Source organism: Chlorocebus sabaeus, chromosome 25 (genome assembly GCF_047675955.1).
Source record: "Chlorocebus sabaeus isolate Y175 chromosome 25, mChlSab1.0.hap1, whole genome shotgun sequence".
NCBI classification, from domain to species: domain Eukaryota; kingdom Metazoa; phylum Chordata; class Mammalia; order Primates; family Cercopithecidae; genus Chlorocebus; species Chlorocebus sabaeus.
The window spans coordinates 84,584,886-84,604,813 of NC_132928.1; the positions used below are offsets into that span (position 1 = coordinate 84,584,886).

General features: G+C 41.9%; 1 protein-coding gene across 4 annotated transcripts in view; it reads left to right on the forward strand.

Annotated features, from left to right (window-relative positions):
- CNST (consortin, connexin sorting protein) overlaps positions 1 to 19,928 on the forward strand; it is a 116,025-nt gene that overhangs the window by 61,701 nt on the left and 34,396 nt on the right. For all 4 annotated transcript variants that reach the window (XM_007990031.3, XM_007990032.3, XM_073011914.1 and 1 more), the window contains 4 exons: positions 5,951 to 6,156; positions 16,580 to 16,610; positions 18,680 to 18,766; positions 19,525 to 19,639. In XM_007990031.3, coding sequence (XP_007988222.1) covers positions 5,951 to 6,156; positions 16,580 to 16,610; positions 18,680 to 18,766; positions 19,525 to 19,639 — 439 coding nt within the window. The remainder of the gene's footprint in view (positions 1 to 5,950; positions 6,157 to 16,579; positions 16,611 to 18,679; positions 18,767 to 19,524; positions 19,640 to 19,928) is intronic.

Genomic DNA, 19,928 nt, shown 5'->3' on the forward strand with positions numbered 1-19,928 from the left:
CCCGGATTCAAGCTATTCTCCTGCCTAGCCTCCCGAGTAGCTGGGATTACAGGCATGGGCCACCATGACAGGCTAATTTTGTATTTTTAATAGAGACGGGAGTCTATCTCTCTGCAACCTCCACTTCCTGGATTCTAGCGATTCTCCTGCCTAGCCTCCCGAGTAGCTGGGATTACAGGCATGGGCCACCATGACAGGCTAATTTTGTATTTTTAGTAGAGATGGGAGTCTATCTCTCTGCAACCTCCACTTCCTGGATTCTAGCGATTCTCCTGCCTCAGCCTTCCGAGTAGCTGGGATTACAGGCGTGCGCCACCACACCCAGCTAATTTTTGTATTTTTAGTAGAGACGGGATTTCACCATGTTGGTCACACTGGTCTTGAACTCCTGACCTCGTGATCCGCCCACCTTGGCCTCCTGAAGTGCTGGCATTGCAGGTGTGAGCCACCATGCCCAGCTGACTGCAATAATTTTTTATTCTCTTAATTACTTACTAACTAGAGTACCAGCTGTGAGATTTTGCCCTTCAACATCCAGTCACATCATTTTCCCTGTAATGCAGAGAAATGGTTATATCCCTTAGTTATGTTCACAGATGGCAGATCAGTGCTAGATTATTAAAAGGAACATGAATGTCAAGGTGCACTCCTAGTGTTTTAAGGTAAAAGTCATTAAAGGATACTACTATATTGTTTCACAAAATGCCTCTTGACCACTATCAGAGATAGATTCTAAGCTAAGTGGAGCAGTTACATGTTAGAACTGACACAGAATTCGGGTGGTGTGATCAATTGAATAAAATTTCTCAAGGTAATTTCCCCAGTCTTTGGCCCATGGTTATTACAAATAATTTTTAAAAACAAATAAAACCTCTTCACAGCTACTCGGGAGGCTAGGCAGGAGAACAGCTTGAACCCGGGAGGTGGAGGTTGCGGTGACCCGAGATGGTGCCATTGCACTACAGACTGGGCAACAAGAGCAGAAACTCTTGTCTCAAAAAAAAAGAAACCCCACCTCTGAAAACCTCAGTAGGTACACGTAAACTGTCATCTCATTTTAGAGCTTAATGAAGTCGACAGGTCTTAAATTAGGTCTTATAAATGTGCCTGTTACTGTCTGTAAATGTTTATAAAATAGCATCATCAAGTTATTTAATGGGTAGTTTTACCTATAAGTCACTTGGCTTCCGCAGATGACAATAAATAGAATTTTTTTTCTTGTTAGCCATATGGATTCATATGTGGCAACAGAAAGCTTCATTTATATTGAGTGAGATTTTGTAGGGAATTACATGGAGGCGGTATGTTTTCATTTGGTTTTTCTCCTTAACTGTAAATGTATCTTGAAAACTTTTTGTGTATTAGAAGGAATTTTAGGTCAGACATGGTGGCTGGCGCCTGTAATCCCAGCATTTTGGGAAGCTAAGATGGGAGGACCGATTGAGGCCAGAAGTTGAAGACAAGCGTGGGCAACATAGCAAGACACCACCCCCACTGCCCCCCAGAAAATTTAAAAATCATCCAGGCTTGGTGTTGTGTGCCTGAGGCTCCAGCTACTCAGGAGGCTGAGGTGGGAGGGTCGCTTGAGCCAGGGAGGTTGAGGCTTCAGTGAGTCATGATTGTGCCACTGCACTCCAGCCTGAGCAACAGGATGAGACTTACTTTTTTCTTTTTTCTTTTTTGAGACGGAGTCTCACTCTGTCGCCAGACTGGAGTGCAGTGGCCCAGTCTTGTCTCACTGCAACTTTTGTCTCCCAGGTTCGAGCAGTTCTCCTGCCTCACCCTCCTGAGTGGCTGAGACTACATGCATACGCCACCACGCCCGGCTAATTTTTGTATTTGTAGTGGAGACGGGGTTTTACCATGTCAGCCAGGAAGGTCTCAGTCTCTTGACCTCTTGATCTGCTGACTTCGGCCTCCCAAAGTGCTGGGATTAGAGCCATCGCGCCCGGCCGAGACTCATTTTTTTCAAGCAAAACTTTGTAACATTCATGTGACATCTAATGTAATAACAAAATTGTTTTGAAATTCACATGGAAAAATACTAAAATTTCCATGTTACATCATGAATGCTTTATTAATATTGTTTTTAAATCTTAGTATATTATAAAGATACACAATTCACAATTGTCAACTCACAGCACATCAGTCTAAGTACTCCTGATTATGCTAATGTTTATTTTCTTTATTATTGCTTTTATTAAAAATAAGCTCATAGAATATTATCCCATACTAAAAATAAATAAACTATCAAGCATTAAAAGAGGAAAATTTAATGCATGTTACTAAGTGAAAGAAAGGCTGAATTTAGGTCAGACATGGTGGCTGGCGCCTGTAATCCCAGCATTTTGGGAGACCAAGATGGGAGGACCAATTGAGGCCAGAAGTTGAAGACAAGCGTGGGCAACATAGCAAGACACGGCCCCCCCGCCCCCCAGAAAATTTGAAAATCATCCGGGCTTGGTGTTGTGTGCCTGAGGCTCCAGCTACTCAGGAGGCTGAGGTGGGAGGGTCAATCTGAAAAGACCACATATTGTATGATAAAGTGTGAAAAAATATATACAAGCTCAATGATGTTCAAACCTACAGTATTGGTGAATAATAACCTAAGCAACTTAATACTCCAACCTAGTTCTTATAACTCAATTATTCACTGTGACATGAGTAATATAAACTTTATTTGCTTTAACTACCCTTTCCTCTGAATCTTTGTCCTCAAATTGGACGGACTTGTCTCAGAACTGCTTTACCCATCTTGTGACCTTTTTCATTTAAGTGACAATAAAGCTGTTTTTCAGGCTGAGACTTAGGAGCGCTCCTGCTTTTTGCATGCACTGTCTCATTTAATTCTCACAATACTATTATAAGGTAGATGCAATAGCCCCCATGTTACAGAGGGAAAAATAGAGGATCAAAGAGATTAACTTGCCAAAAGTACAGCTAATAAGTAGGTGGAGCAAGCTGGGAACTTAGGGCTGCCTTAATATCCATGTCCTTCTTCCAACTCTGGGCAACAGTTTTCTAATATGAGTTCTTTACCCCATTAATGTTGTGAAACTAAAAACACCATAATTTAAGTGGCTTAAAATTGCAAGTAACCAGAATATGGCTAAATGTTACTTTCCTATTTTGTATGTGCCTAAAGTATATCCTTGGTCATTTCATAACATGTATAACAATTCGTGTGATTATTTGAGTCACGATAGAATTCTAAAAGCTTGGCAGAACTAGAAACAAAAACCTACTCGTTGGTAGGGAGTATTGCAGCATGCTCCTTGCAAGGACGTTCAGTTTTCTTGCCTGAAAAGCAAACACGCCACTATTATATAGTCTACAGTCTAGGCACGGGAGGAACAGTGGTGTTAAAAATATATCGAGAAAGGAATTAGAGGATACTTGTATTAGGTGGGTAACCTTACCTTCCATTGTCGTAAATAGTTGCTCAAGCTTCTTCACAGTAATGGTCTGCATTTCTCATATAGCAACATCTCTGGAGATTTTGAATGTTTTTGATGGTCAGAACTAGGAGGGATGGACCCGAGAACTTCTCTATGCAATCTCTTTGTTTTAGATAAGGAAACTATATAGGTCAGCGAGTAAAATGTCTAATCCAAGGTCTCTTGGAAAAATAATAGCAGAAAAGAGCTAGTCTGTTGCTCCTTTTCCAGTGCTCTCTGATTTTATATTACTCTGTCCCAGCAAGGAATGTCATCTCGAGGTAAGATGGTTTTGTATAGTAACAGTTATCTCTGAAGCTCATGTTGTTTAAGGCCTGACAGATAATCCTTTTGTAGTATGAGTCTTGTAAGTTTTGCTAATGTCTTCAGTGATTTAGTGTGACCCATCTGAGCCTAGATCATATTTTCCTTCCCCTCCCTACACTTGGTGATTAAAGGATGATATTCTTTCTAATTGCCCATTAGTCCCCTGCTGCTCTTGGAATCCTTAGACTTCTGTGGGCTTTTGGAACTTCTGCTGATATGTTTCATGAATAATAGTCCCGCTTCTGTTGAAGTTTCTCCGGTTACATCATTTTATTTACCAATGTATTGCTTTTTAATAAACTGTACATATCGGTAACATTGAATATTAAAGTAAGTGATCAAACGGATCAAGCAGGAAACTTGACCATTACAAATGGATGCTAACTAAATAACTGAGATAATCACAATGCAAGTTACCATTGTCATTATCCAGGACCCTTTTTTGATCTCCTTTAGAAAAGGGAGTCCTCAATTCTGTCCTTTTTCCTTACCTTTGAAAGTTCATCCTTCTTTGGCAATAGTCCTCAAGGGTTTTATTTAGCTCCCTTTTACTAAAAATGAGCATTACAATATCTCATCTGTTTTTTACAAAGAAGCCTGGAGTAATACCCTGATAACTATAGGGGAATAATGTCATCAACAAAATAATAGAATTTGGGAAGCTGACCTTATCACAGTCCGTATGAGATTAAATGTCTTGGGCATAGTAGTGTGGCTGGAAAAAAGGGAAAGAAAACACTAATTCTCTTATTTTCTTTGTAATTCTCCGTGGAAAACTCCTTTACCCACATTGGCACCCTTTTGGTCTTGCTACTATGGTGGTTAGAAAATCAGAAAGCAGAAGAATCACCTATGTTTTTAGAAATACCCTAAAAAATGGCAGGTCATCACTGGGCCTTGTACTTCTAATGGCCAAAATGTATAGCGACATAAAGTGTCTAGAAGAGAATTCTCTAAAATCCAAGTAATCACTGTAGGTGATTTTTTAAAGAAGCACAGCACGTGGAATTGTAGTGTTGAAGACACCATGCTGGATGTCACTGGAATAACCCCTGTACTGCCAGAGTTGATCTGAAGTAGAAGATGACATCTTACACCAATTACTGTCCTGCAACCTAGCATAATACGAGACCGAATATCAGGTTCAGAGGAAAGTAACTTGACTTCAAGCTCATATTATAGGGAAAGATACGGATTTTATTAGAGTAGGATGGGCTCTGGGCACGCTCTACGGGGAGGACGGCTTCAGTCGTGGTATATAGACATGACGGGCTCTGGGCATGCTCTACGGGGAGGACGGCTTCAGTCGTGGTATATAGACATGATGGGCTCTGGGCACGCTCTACGGGGAGGACGGCTTCAGTCGTGGTGTATACACACGATGGGCTCTGGGCACACTCTGCAGGGACGACAGCTTCAGTCGTGGTGTATACACACGATGGGCTCTGGGCACACTCTGCAGGGAGGACAGCTTCAGTCGTGGTGTATACACACGATGGGCTCTGGGCACACTACAGGGAAGACAGCTTCAGTCGTGGTGTATACACATGATGGGCTCTGGGCACACTCTGCAGGGAGGACGGCTTCAGTCGTGGTGTATACACACAATGGGCTCTGGACACTACTCTACAGGGATGACGGCTTCAGTCACGGTCATACACATGGTATTTCTGAAGAAGATCCTTTCCAAGGCAAACTAGCTAAAGGTATGCACATAGGCAGATAGTCTGTTAAATTTGAACATGAAGATTAAAACTGCCACTGAGATTTCAGTGAAGGGTGAGGTTATAGTTTATAACAATGTTTAAGATTTGGTGTATTTCAGTAGCTGTTAGTTAAGTATTTATTACTGATTTTTGAGAAGTTTGTGTTACTTCTTTTTATTAGGAAAAACATTTCACTAGCCATTAAGTCTGGCATCTGAATTCCTGCTACTCTCCTAGTACTCTCCTAGCATCTAGAAGTATTTCTGATGTTATCAGAGTTTAATCAGAAAGGCTCAACTTCTTTAGCAGTTCCATGTGATTAACACATTTACCTTCCTGTTCAGGTCTGTTTTAGTTTGGGCAAGCCAGGGCATCAAACTATATGTAATCGTTTTAATGTGTTACACCATCATGGGAATTAATGTGTTACACCATCATGGGAATTGATCCTAACGTAGGCATTTTCTTTACTTCTTAAAGGACTGTTTTCAGGAAATATTGCACCTTTAATGCAAGAAAAAATACTAAGTGCAGTCACACATGCTGTTGGTGATGAAGAAGCTGCTGAAGTCAATGCTAATGAGCAGCCAGAGGCTCCGAAGCTTGTTCTGCAGTCTCTGTTTTCACTTATACGAGGTGAAGTTGAGCAGTTGGATTCAAGAGCACTTCCCCTTTGCCTTCATCAGGTACTCTGGTAAAGCCTTCACTTTCAGCCTCACGAAAATTCTCCTAGCAGCGTTTGGAATGATCTAAAATGCTGTCTTGGCTGGGCACGGTGGCTCACGCCTGTAATCCCGAGGTGGGTGGATGGCTTGAGCTCGGGAGTTCAAGACTAGCCTGAGCAACGTGATGAAACCCCGTCTCTACAAAATATGCAAAAATTAGCCGGACATGGTGGTGCACACCTCTAGTCCCAGCTACTTGGGAGGCCGAGGTGGGTGGATGGCTTGAGCTCGGGAGTTTGAGACCAGCCTGAGCAACATGGCGAAACCCTATCTCTACAAAATATACAAAAATTAGCCGGACATGGTGGTGTGCACCTGTAGTCCTAGCTACCTGGGAGGCCGAGGTGGGATGATCGCTCAAGCCTGGGAGACAGAGGTTGCATTGAGCTGACATTGCACCACTCTTCTCAGCCTGGGAGACAGAATGAGAGAACCTGTCTCTAAATAAATAAATAAATATAGAAATAAAAAATAAAATGCAATCTCTGTAATTGATTGTGTCCCACTCATCACTGGTGAGCCCAGGGGAAGGTGACCCTAGTGGGATATTTGGCAATTAGTAAATTGATGGCCATCCCTTGGCCTTAGATAATCCATAGTTTAAACAATGGCTCACTTTTTAAATCAGTGATTAAGCTGTGTACAGATAAATGTCAACATAGCAGGAGTTTGATAAGCATCTACCAGGTGCCAAAGACCCTGCTAGACACTGGGTGGACAAAGATTACTTAGCAGAATATGCCCCTTCAGAGAGCCCCTGCGGAACAGGAGCGACAGTTATATAGATAAGTAGCTGGGGAATTTTGTATTCAGTGTTAGAGTAAACATACGTTAAAGATTCAGCAGCACAAAATGAGTGATTAATTCTGCCCTGTGGACACTTGGGAACAGAAGGGGACTCTTGAGCTGGGTTTTCCAGGCTTATTAGGCGCTCAGTGGATTAACAGAATGAGCTGGTCCAGGAAGAGATCAGCCTGTGAGAACCGTAGCTGGGATATTATTGGAGATGAAGATGGAAAACGAGGAGGTGAGATTGAAGAGCTGGTTTGACATTAAGGCTTTATTTTTAGGGACTGGGAACTTTTAATTATAAGAGTGCCTGAATCAAATTTGAATTTTAGAAAAAGAAGTCTTTTGAGGATTAGGAGGGTACATATGTTAGAGGATGGAGAGCCTGGAGACTGGGCAACCTTTAGGCTAGTGATGAGGAAACTTTTTTTTTACGTAAGAGCTAATTCTGAAGAAATTAAGATATTTGAGCTGCATTTTATTTTATTTTTTATTGTATTTATTTATTTATTTTTGAGACAGAGTCTCGCTCTGTTGCCCAGGCTGGAGTGCAGTGGCATGATCTCAGCTCACTGCAGTCTCCACCTCCCGGGTTCAAGCCATTCTCCTGCCTCAGCCTCCTGAGTAGCTGGGATTACAGGTGCCCACCACCATGCGTGGCTAATTTTTGTATTTTAATAGAGATGGGATTTCACCACGTTGGCCAGGCTGGTCTCAAACTCCTGACCTCAGGTGATCCACCCGCCTCGGCCTTCCAAAGTGCTAGGATTACAGGCACAAGCCACTGCACCCAGCCTGCATTTTATTTTTACATAAAATGAAAATAACTGGTACATGGGAATGGCGAAAGTGATTGACTTTTGTAATGAGAAATGAATACTTTTTAATTTTTAACCCATTTCCCATTTAGAAAAACAAAAGTGCAGCTGGCTGCAAGTGCCCAGTTTCACATAAACATGCTCTTCCAGGCTGAAGCAAATCTGACTCATTGTCAATGTGAAAGTAAAATAGAAAGACTGTTATTGGAGTTATTTCTAAACAGAATTTGTGTCTAATCCTAATGTAACAAAAATGGATATGATGTTACATTAGGATTGGAGACAAGAGTATTCTCAGGGCAAACAGAAAATGGGATAAAAAGTAAAGTAGGCTGGGCACGGTGGCTCATGCCTATAATCCCAGCACTTTGGGAGGCCGAGGTGGGTGGATCACGTGAGATCAGGAGTTCGAGACCAGCCTGGCCAACGCAGTGAAACCTCATCTCTTCTAAAAATACACACACACACACACACAGACACACACACACACACACACACACAAATTAGCCAGTCATGGTGGCACGTGCCTGTAGTCCCAGCTACTCGAGAGGCTGAGGCAGGAGAATCACTTGAACCCAGGAGGTGGAGGTTGGAGTGAGCCGAGATCGCACCACTGCACTCCAGCCTCGGTGACACTGTCTCAAAAAAATAAAAAGGAAAATAGGACCAGGCACAGTGGCTCATACCTGTAATGCAGCACTCTGGGAGGCCAAGGCAGGCAGATTGCTTGAGCCCAGGAGTTCAAGACTAGCCTAGGCAACATGGAAACCTTGTCTCTACAAAAAAATACAAAAAATTTAGCCAGGCACGGTGGTATGCGCCTGTAATCCCAGCTACTGAGGAGGCTAAGGTGGGAGGATTGCATGAGCCCAGGAGTTTGAGGCTGCAATGAGCCGTGATTCCACCACTGCATTCCAGCCTGGGTAACAGAGTAAGACCCTGTCTAAAAACAAACAACAACAACAACAAAGTAAACTAGGTTTTGTCCCAATTCAGGAAAATGTATACTCTTACAAATTTGCATTACCTCCTTTATGAACGTGAAGAATGCCTTTGAGGAAATGTATACTCCTTCTGGCCTCTAAGCTGTCACGAACTCACCATTGTTGAGTAGCACCAACAGCAAGGCAGCTTTCTAATCACTCAGCTTTCATTGCATTTGAACAGTGGATTGCATGGCGATCTTTTCTCTCCTGAGAAAGATGAGAGAATACAGTGGTGGTTTAAAAGTATGGGCTTTGGCCCTACCACAAGCTAAGTGGCTTTTGGTTTCCTCTGTTGTAAAGTAATAAAGGATTAAATGAGATAATGCATGTAAAAGTACTTAACATATGTTTGACATACAGTAAAAGCCAAAGAAATATTAAACATTTAAACTCCTTACTAATTCAGAGATTGCTCATTGGAAATCAAGGCTGGGGATCAGCAAAGAAATACTGATGCCATTAGAAAGCTGAGACATCAGGGTGACAGGATTCGGTTGATGGTTGCCTCCTCAGCCCAAGAAGACAGAATACCCTGTCACCTCCCAAGGGACACACACGTCAGGGAGGGACGGAGGCATACTTCATTCATTTTAGTAATTCCCAGCACATCACACGATAGATTTCACCTAGATTTGCCAGTTGTTAACATTTTTTTCAAATTTTTGCTGTTTTTTTCAGCTGAGACTATAGGCACTCACCACTGTGCCCAGGTAATTTTTGTATTTTTGGTAGAGATGGGGTTTCACCATATTGCCCTGGCTGGTCTTGAACTCCTGACCTCAGGTGATCCACCTGCCTCGGCCTCCCGAAGTGCTGGGATTACAGGCGTGAGCCACCGCGCCCAGCCTTTTTGCTCTTGCCCTTTCTCTTGTGCACTTACACGTATTTTTTCCATTGAAACACTTGAAAGTAATTTGCATTATGACATTTTGCCCCTAAATATTTGTACATAAATCTCCCAAGAAGAAGGATACTCTCCTATGTAATATACAAGGCCATTATCAACCCCAAGAAATGAGTCACTGATGCAGTAAAATTATTTAATATACAATCCCCAAGTAGTTCCACAAATGTTCTGTGTAACTGTTTTCCCCCAATGCAGGATTCAGTGTGGGATGACATACTGCATTCAACTGTCAGTATTCATTAGTCTCCTGTAATCCAGAATGCTCCCTGCTTTTCTATCTGTATCAGTCTTTCTTTCACAATGCCATTTATGAACAGTCTTAAGAATTCATGTAGAATGTCCCATAATCAGGATTTGTCTAATTATTTCTTTTTTTTTTTTTTTTGAGATGGAGTCTTGCTCTGTCCGCAGGCTGGAGTGCAGTGGCGTGATCTTGGCCCACTGCAACCTCCACCTCCTGGGTTCAAGCAATTCTTCTGCCTCAGCCTCCTGAGTAGCTGGGACTACAGGCCTGCGCCACCACGCCCAGCTGATTTTTGTATTTTTAGTAGAGATGGGGTTTCACCATGGTAGCCAGGATGGTCTCAATCTCTTGACCTCATGATCCACCAGCCTCGGCCTCCCAAAGTGCTGGGATTACAGGTGTGAGCCACGACACCCAGCCTAATTATTTCTTTAAGATTTGATTCAGGTTAAACATTCTGGGCAATAATTTACTTAGGTAACATTCCATACCCAATTCTCTCTTGAAGTGATTCTAATCTGGCTTTTGTTCCCACCACTCCCCCAAAATTGCACTGTAAAAGTCACCAGTGATCTCCATGTTGTTAAATCCAGTGGTCAGACCTCAGTTTTCATCTTACTGGAGCTGTTGGAAACATCAAGTTGATCACATACTCTGTTTTGAAGCGTTTTGCTTATTTGCCTTTTGGGAGCTCTTTTCTTGGCTTTTACCTGTTACATCACTGGCCATGCCTTCTGTGGCTCATTTGCTGAGTTCCCATATTTTCCTTTTTCTTTTTCCCACTCTGTCACGGCTCACTGCAGCCTCCATCTCACGGGTTCAAGCAGTCTTCCTGCCTCCGCTTCCCAAGTGGCTGGGACTGCAGGCGCATGCCACCATGCCCAGCTAATTTTTTTGTAGAGACGGGAGACAGGGTTTCACCGTGTTGCCCAGGCTGGTCTCGAATTTCTGGCCTCATGTGATCCTTCCACCTTGGCCTCCCAAAGTGCTGGAATTTCAGGCATGAGCCACTGCGCCCAGCCCTAATTTTTAAACACTGGGATGCATCAGAGTTCAGTTCTTGACTCTCTTCTCATTCTGAGTTTACTTGCTGGGTGTTTTCATCCAACCCTGTAGGTTTGTCTTTTTTTTTTTTTTTTTTTTTTTAGACGGTGTCTCACTGTGTCGCCCAGGCTGGAGTGCAGTGGCACAATTTTGGCTCCCTACAACCTCCGCCTCCCGAGTTCAAGTGATTCTCCTGTCTCAGTTCCCCAGCTAGCTGGGATTACAGGCACGTGCCACCACACCTGGCTAATTTTTGTATTTTTAGCAGAGACGGGGTTTCACAATGTTGGCCAGGCTGGTCTCAAACTCCTGACCTCAGGTGATCTGCCCGCCTCGGCCTCCCAAAGTGCTGGGATTACAGGTGTGAGCCACTGTGCCCGACCTGTCCTATTTCTTTTCTGAACTCCAGACTTAACTATCCAGCTGTCCAAGATGTCGCATGGGCATTTCAAACTTAAGATTTACAAAATCAAACTTTGATTTTCTCCCATATCTACTGCTTTCCTGGTCTTACCTCTCTTGTTAAATGCCAACTTCATCCCTCTAGTTGCAGAGACCAAATGCCTTGAAGTCGTACTTTATTTACTTTTCCCCGCATCCAAATCCAATCCAACAGCAAATCCTGCAGATCTACTTCAAAATATATCCAGAACTTCTTCTTCCCTCTTTCACTGCTACCATTTCAGTACAGGACACCATTAAATCTCATCCAGATTCTTGCAGTAAATTTCTCACTATAGAGACCTTTCTGCCTTCGCTCTCCCTTCCACTTAGTGCTTTCTCTCTCCATGACAGTCACTGTGATGCAGATGAAACATAAGTCAGAGCTTGTCACTCCACTGTTGAAAGCCCTCCAATGGCTTCCCTTCTCATTTAGAATAAAAACCAAAATCCTTACCATGGCCTACAAGGCCCTACATGATCTGGTCCTGTTAGCCTCCTAGATCTTCATTACTAAGATTCTCCTTAACTCACTCCTTCCCGGGTTCACTGGCCTTCTGACAGCTCCTCAGATATACCAAGGATTTCCTACGTCAGGTCCTCTGGTATCTCCTATCTACTCTTTCTCAGGAAGCCACTAGATGATGTGCTCCAGCAAAACAAGGGAGTAAACCAAGAAACAGGAAGGTGTGAGATACAGGAAACTGGGAATCCTACTCAGGAAGGAGGTGAAGGGAATCTAAGTGAAGGGAGATTTTAAGATGACAGCTGTATGCCAGGAAGGAGAGGGTCACCGGTCCTGTTTAGAGTGGATATGCCAGGAAGGAGAGGGTCACCAGTCCTGTTTAGAGTGGATCACAAGAGTCTGGGGAGAGGCTTTTCTGTCATTTTCCTGTTTGTAGAACTGTTTGACTCCTTAAAGCATAGACATGTAAAATTTGGATGAAAATAAGAACTAAAAGAAGACATAATTCCGGCATAAGGTAATAAAAGCATCTAGGCTAAAGTGGTGACAGTGGAAATGGAGAGGGATGGATTTGAGATCTTTGGAAGGAAGGATAACTAGGACTTGGTGTAGATTGATGTATTAGTCAGGGTTCTCTTAGAGGGACAGAGCTCATAGGATATTTATATATATTCTATATATATTTATATATATAAAGGGGAGTTTATTAAGTAGTAACTGGCATGATCACAAAGTCCCACAATAGGCCGTCTGCAAGCTGAGGAGGACAGAGAGAGCCGGTCTGAGTCCCAGAACGGAAGAACCTGGAGTCCAATGGTCAAGGGCAGGAAGCATCCAGCACGGGAGAAAGATGGAGGCTGGGAGGCCAGGCCCGTCTCTCTTTTTCACGTTTTTCTGCCTGCTTTATATTCCCTGGCAGCTGATTAGATTGTACCCACCAGATCAAGGGGGATCTGCTTTTCCCAGCCCACTGACTCAAATGTTCTTCTCTTTTGGCAGCACACTCACAGACACACCCAGGATCGATACTTTGTATCCTTCAATCCAATCACGTTGACACTCAGTATTAACCATCACAATTGTAAAACAGGAATAAAGGAGAAATCAGAGATGACTGTAGGATATCCAGTTTGGGGAGAATAGTAGTACCATTAACAGAAATAAGATATTCGAGTGTGAGAACTAATTTTAGGAAAATTGTGGTTTAAAAAGTGGTATATAATATATAGAATAATATGTGCTAAAGGCCAATGGAAATACAATGACATATATTTTGAGCTCGTGGAACTCTTAAAAATTCTGTTTTAAAGTTCTTGTTCTTAGGTATGAGTGGTCTTTTTTACACTGACTTAGTTAATATGACTACAGATTAGCTTTAAATGTTTAACTGAAGTCATATGCTTGGGAGATGTTCCTATAGAAATGCAGGCCCTCCCTTGAGCCTCTTTTGTAAGTGAACATGGGCAGAGCCTCCGTGACCTAATCACCTCCCGGAGACCCTCTTCTTCACACTATCCCCTGGGAACTTGGTTTCAAAATATGAATTTGTGAGGGGGACACAAACATTGAGGCTATGGCCCTTCACAGTGTCTTTTTTTAGAGGGTTCCTGATGGGTAAAAGAAGGATAACCAGGATCACCTTACAACTGTTGCCTTCCCAGCAGTTTTCAACTTTGTCACATGATTCTACTCTGCACCTTGCAATTCATTCCGAATCAGACTTAAAAACCATTTTAAGCACTTACTGCAGTGTGCTGGGCATTATGCTAGATATACATTCTCTCTTTCTTTCTTTTTTAATTTGTATTTAGTTATTTATTTTAATTTGCTTCCTGTACCTGGTCAGCAAACACAATCTCTCTTTCAGTCCTTATGGCAGCCTTGTTTTATACACCTCTGCAGCTGTATAAAACTGCATTACTGTCCCTGTTTTAAGATAAGAAAGTTGAGGCTTTAGATGTAAAATGACATGTCCGGGGTCACACAGCTGGTAAGTGACAGGGCTTGGACTAAAACACAGGCCATTCACCTCCAACCCCATGTTCTTTCTGCTCTACTAGGCTAGCTTTCAGATTTAGAAATATGCTTCAAAAAAAGTACATCTTCTCTTCCTGCTGGACTTGCAAGGGGGAGATTTTTAAGGGGGAAATACTTTGTGTATTTATTTCTCAGGATGACTTTTTACCTGGAAATGTCTTTTACTTTTACTTTTTCACTTTTGAGGCACTGGGTTTCATAACCATCTCTGCATAGTTACTTTATGGTATTAGAACTGCTACAGAAGCCTGCAAGCTAATTGAACATTGTATTTCTGTAGTGCCAAGAAATCTGGTTACATAATAGTTATGGACCCCATCAAAACTCCTTAAATAAGAGCTATTTATAAATAACCATGTGCCAATTGTGTGCAGATGCAAAAAGGCAAGAAAAATGGCTTTGAAGGGCCAGACATTTTATTTTAATGGGCAACCTGAAACTATATCTCATACCATGTATAGAAAGGAAACTGTGTAATATCATAGATGTTTTCATTGGAAGTTTGTACTTCAAATGTTTTTTTCTTTGTTTTTTTGAGACAGGGTTTCACACTGTCACCCAGGCTGGAGTGCAGTGGTGCAATTTTGCCTCACTGCAACCTCTACCTCCCAGGTTCAAGTGATTCTTCTGCCTCAACCTCCCAAGTAGCTGGGAATACAGGTGCACGCCACCACACCCAGCTAATTTTCATGTTTTTAGAAGAGACAGGGTTTCACTGTGTCGGCCAAGTTGATGTCAGACTTCTGACCTCAAGTGATCTGCCTGCTTCAGCCTCAAAGTGCTGGGATTATAGGCATGAGCCGCCATGCCCGGCTCTGTAATTGCAGTGTCATCATTGATTTCAGTTAGCTGTAACGCACTAGTATGCTGGAACCTGCTAGTACTGACATACGAGAACCATGTTTAGTGACGCCCATCACATTGGTAGCTTGACATCGGCCATGGCGGGAGTATTGACACCGCTGAGATGAGCAAACACTGCAAGCCGGGGCTCTCCCCAACGCTCTGGAGACTGTTAAACATTAGCACACTGCTGCTTACACCATATATGAAATTCTCATTTTGTAAGCTAAAGGAATGATTGAAGATTGGCAGTTTGACTTGGTTCATACTACTTTTAAAACGTATTATTAAAAAAATAAGCTGATAAAAGATAACCAGGTTCTTAAAAATCAGTTTGTCCCTTGCAAAATCCTTAATATAACATAAATATGGAATCAAACTTTATATTAACTGAAAACTAAACATTTATAGAGATGATTGAGTCAGTCATCTACATTGCTGATGGAAAAAATGTCACATTTGTAGGATTTAAACTAGGCAAATATTTTCCTTTAAAAGTGTGCTGTTTCCCCTGGGGGATTTGGGAAAAACCATTCCTTTTTATTGCTAGCTTATAGCTTTGACAAGTACTTTATTACTCTTTGCCTTGGCAGTTTACCTGGAAAATGGAGATAATGATGTATAAAGGTTATACCTTTTTTTTTTTTTTACTAGAGACAATCTGTGGAAACTGTTTTTTGGTTTTTTGTTTTGTTTTGTTTTGTTTTGTTTTTGAGATGGAGTTTTGCTCTTGTTGCTCAGGCTGGAGTGTAATGGCACGATATCAGCTCACTGCAACCTCCGCCTCCCGGGTTCAAGCAATTCTTCCGCCTCAGCATCCAGACTAACTGAGATTATAGGCATGAGCCACCACTCCTGGCTAATTTTTGTATTTTTAGTAGAGGTGGGGTTTTACTGTGTTGGTCAGGCTGGTCTTTTGAACCCTTGACCTCAGATGATCCATCCGCCTCGGCCTCCCAAAGTGCTGGGATTACAGGCATGAGCCACCACCGTGCCCGGCTAGAAACTGTTTTAAAAATACAGAGTTTATGCAATATTTCAGTGAATATTTTTAGTTTTAGTGATCTGTTCATAAATGTCATATCTAAATAAAGATCTAAAAATATCCCGAAGTTTTTAGAATCAAAGAATCTTTAAGTGTAAAGATATCTTAGAATGAATCTGGTAACTGACAAGCCTGAACTGAGACCAGCTCCTGAGTCTCGGAACTCTTTATCTAGTGTTCTTTACCGTGTGCAGCACTGTTAGCACTTGGCCTGGCCTTTTCTTAAATATCAGACCAGACCAAAAAGTCAGTGTCTTGTGGCGTCCTCAGCCAGTAGTTTGTGAAATAGGAATGAAATAAATAGGATGTTGAGGTCTCACGTGACTTGACATATTTCTACTTTTTATTTATTTATTTGCTTCACAGCATTTGAAAGGAATATTTCTACTTTTGATTTACAATAAACAATCGTTTTTTCATTTATGTTATATTTTTGTAAGTCTCTAACATTTTTCTCATTCTTTAGAGTTCTAAACACTAATGAATCAGGGAAATTTGCTTTGACTTGAAGTAGAGTAGGAAGAATGATATGTAAACACCAAAGAAACCGAAGTCTCTGCTTTGCTTGAGATGAGTAACTTAAGAATTGCATCCTGTGCCTACAGTCAGTTTTCTTCTGAACTGGTGAATGTCATTTAAAAAAAGAGTTTTCTTAGTTTGATATCAAAAACATTTAGAATTTCAAGATCTTAATTTGTTTCAAATTTGTCTTCTCATCCAAGTGTTAATTTAATTTTCTCTGTTTTTTTCTTTGTTTTTAACAGATAGCAGAGTCCTATTTCCAGGAGGAGGACTGTATCCTTTTCTTAATTACATGAAGAAATTTTTAGAACTCTCAGAAAACCATTCATTTTTTTCATTGAAGTATATTTTACATGTAATAGAATATACAGATCATATGGTTTCAGTGGTTTTGACGGTTGTATGTGCCCATGTAACCACCTCAGAAAGCAACGTGTAGGAAATTTCTGTCATTCCACAAAATTTCCTAGAACCATCCAAAGTTTACCTTCATAAATGGGCCTTAATTTTACTAAAGTATTTGTATTTATTTTTTGAAAGAAAAGTTGTATTATTTTAATTATTTTTATATACAGAACACTCAACAGTGTACATTTAACCCAGTTTAGTGGCAAGTTCTTTAGCCTTTGCCTTTTCGAGCTTGGCGACGCAAGCCACAGACTTGGGACCCGGGACATTGCCACCCCAGTGACGGCGGATCTCATCGTATCTGTCGTTGTCATTGGTTCTGATAGCTTCCACCAGCTCAGCCACAGCGCCTTTGCCTTTCAAGTTCACCTGTGTGACGGCGACAGTGGTACAGGTCTTCCTGTGGCCTAGACGGCCCAGTCTTGCCTTCTCCCTGATAGTGCAGTAAGGGACCCCCATTTTACGACACAGGGCAGGCAAGAAGACAACCAGCTGGAAGAAGGCATTAGCTGAAGAGTATATTTTGACCAAAAGCAGTAGATTTCAAAGCTAGCTTGGTAGCAAGCGAGAGAGAGAGGACTTCTGAGTGATCATGAAGACAAAAAGTGAAACAGTGAGTTTTTCTCTTCCTTTTTTCTGGGTCGGCATTTAGAGCATTGCCCAGGGGAAGGTAGGCAGTTGGACAGTGTATCCTGACCTGACAAGATGCAGATCTGTGTGACACAGATGCGAAGGCGAAAGCTCACAGGATCATTTACAAAGAAGTAGAATCACATGATGATGAGGGAAATCACTGTGACAAGTTAATTCAGTGTTTACAAAAGACCATGTAAGTTTTTGCTCTGTCATTGTTTAGGCCTGTGATCCTTTGGTCTTGCGGGAGAAAAGCATTCAGTGGGAAATAATAAGGATCAAGGTGACTTGAAACAGAAACACGGGACCAGAGAGTCACATAGGTGCTTGACAGAAAGTAAGGAGAGAAATTAAAAAGGAAACATGCAGATTCCAGGATTCCATGTGGTCCTGTTTCCTTAAATTACTTTTGGTTGACTCTGCAAGCAGACATTCCTTGGACATTAAAACTTTCTTTTAGTTTCTGTTTGCTGATAGTGTGGAATCCAAGTAGCTATTGCATAATATGCCACATTAAAATTTACCTACTTCAAAACCGAGAAACATTACTAGGCTGGGCGAGGTGGCTCACACCTGTAATCCCAGCACTTTGGGAGGCTGAGGCAGGCGGATCGCTTGAGGTCAGGAGTTTGAGACCAGCCTGACCAGCATGGTGAAACCCCATCTTGACTAAAAATACAAAAATCAGCTGGGCATAATGGTGCACACCTGTAATCCCAGCTATTCTGGAGGCTGAGGCAGGAGAATCACTTGAATCCAGGAGGGGGAGGTTGCAGTACGCCGAGATCACACCACTGCACTCCAGCCTGGGTGACAGAGGGAGACTCTGTCTCAAAAAAAAAAAAAAAAAGCTGGACGCAGTGGCTCATGCTGTAATCCCAGCACTTTGGGAGGCTGAGGCAGGCAGATCAGGAGGTCAGGAGTTCGAGACTAGCCTGGCGAACATGGTGAAACCCTGTCTCTACTAAAAATACAAACAAATTAACCAGGTGCAGTGGTGAGCACCTGTAGTTTCAGTTACCCAGGAGGCTGAGGCAGGAGAATCACTTGAACCCGGGAGGTGGAGGTTGTAGTGAGCTGAGATTGCGCCACTGCACTCTAGCCTGGGCAACAGAGCAAGACTCCATCTTGAGAAAAAAAAGAGAAACATTATTTTAGACATGTTTAAATTTAAAAATATTTAGAGTCCTCTCATGTTTTAGTAAGCTGCAAATTTCTCAACATCTATAGGACATTGTTGTTCAAATATGGGAATAATGTAAATAGTCTGGATTTCTCTTTTCCTTAAATGTTCTATTCAGATGAGAAAGCAATGAAATTCATTCAGCTAGAACGATTGTATCATGAGCAATTGCTTGCAAATCTTTCTGCCATTCAAGAACAGTGGGGTAAGTACAGACCAACATGGCATGTGGAATTAGCAGTAATCCAACAAGTCACTGTCTACAGAATTAACATATTTGACCTGGTTTTATAAATCAGAAAATAGATATTTCCATAGACAAGTTAATGTTGCAAACAAAATAGCTTTTTTTTTTTTTTTTTTTTTTTTGAGACGGAGTCTTGCTCTGTCCCACAGGCTGGAGTACGGTGGCGCAATCTCGGCTCACTGCCTCCTGGGTTCACGCCATTCTCCTGCCTCAGCCTCCTGAGTAGCTGGGACTTGTACAGGCGCCTGCCACCGCGCCTGGCTAATTTTTTGTATTTTTAGTAGAGACGGGGTTTCACCGTAGTCTCGATCTCCTGACCTTGTGATCCGCCCGCCTTGGCCTCCCAAAGTCCTGGGATTACAGGCATGAGCCACCGCGCCCGGCCAAGAAAATAGCATTTTTACCACAAGTCTGTTCTGTTGTGAGAAGACTTTTTTCTTTGTATTTTGCACTTCATATCAATGCCAAGAAAAGAATACTTTCAACTATTTGCATTTTTCCTAATCACATTTCATGCCCTACTGGCTCATTTCGTCTCTAGGATGATATTTACTTATACTGAAAAGTAATAAATTAGCTATTTCTAACTGTTGGGTTGTTAGAGAAGATAATTTTGCATGCAAATCTTTATGAGTGGTGCTAGTTAACTGTTTTTGTTTTTTTGCTCCTAAATATGTTTTTTAAGAGCCAGTGACTAACAAATACTTTAAATTTAGAAACAAAATGGAAAACTGTGCAACCACAGACAGTCACGCCTCTAAGGAATTCAGAAAAGGGATTTAATGGTGAAGATTTTGAACGGCTTACTAAAATTTGTGCAACACATCAAGAGTAAGTATATCAGAATTTCGTTAGAATGAGTTGGAGTAGAATATTGAAGAAGCATTATAGCATTGAGTATCCATTTCTTTGTTTAATGTTTTCAACTGGAGACATTAAGATGGGCATAATATAATTATTGCAAGGCTCTGGTATTGGTTCAAACCCGGGGAACACATCAACAGATGACACAAGGCCGTGTGGAGCAACACGCTGTTTTAATGAGTGCCTGGGTGCACATGGCCTGAGGCCTAAAATGGCGTCAGCACCACGTGAGGACGGGCAGGGGTTTTACGGTCTC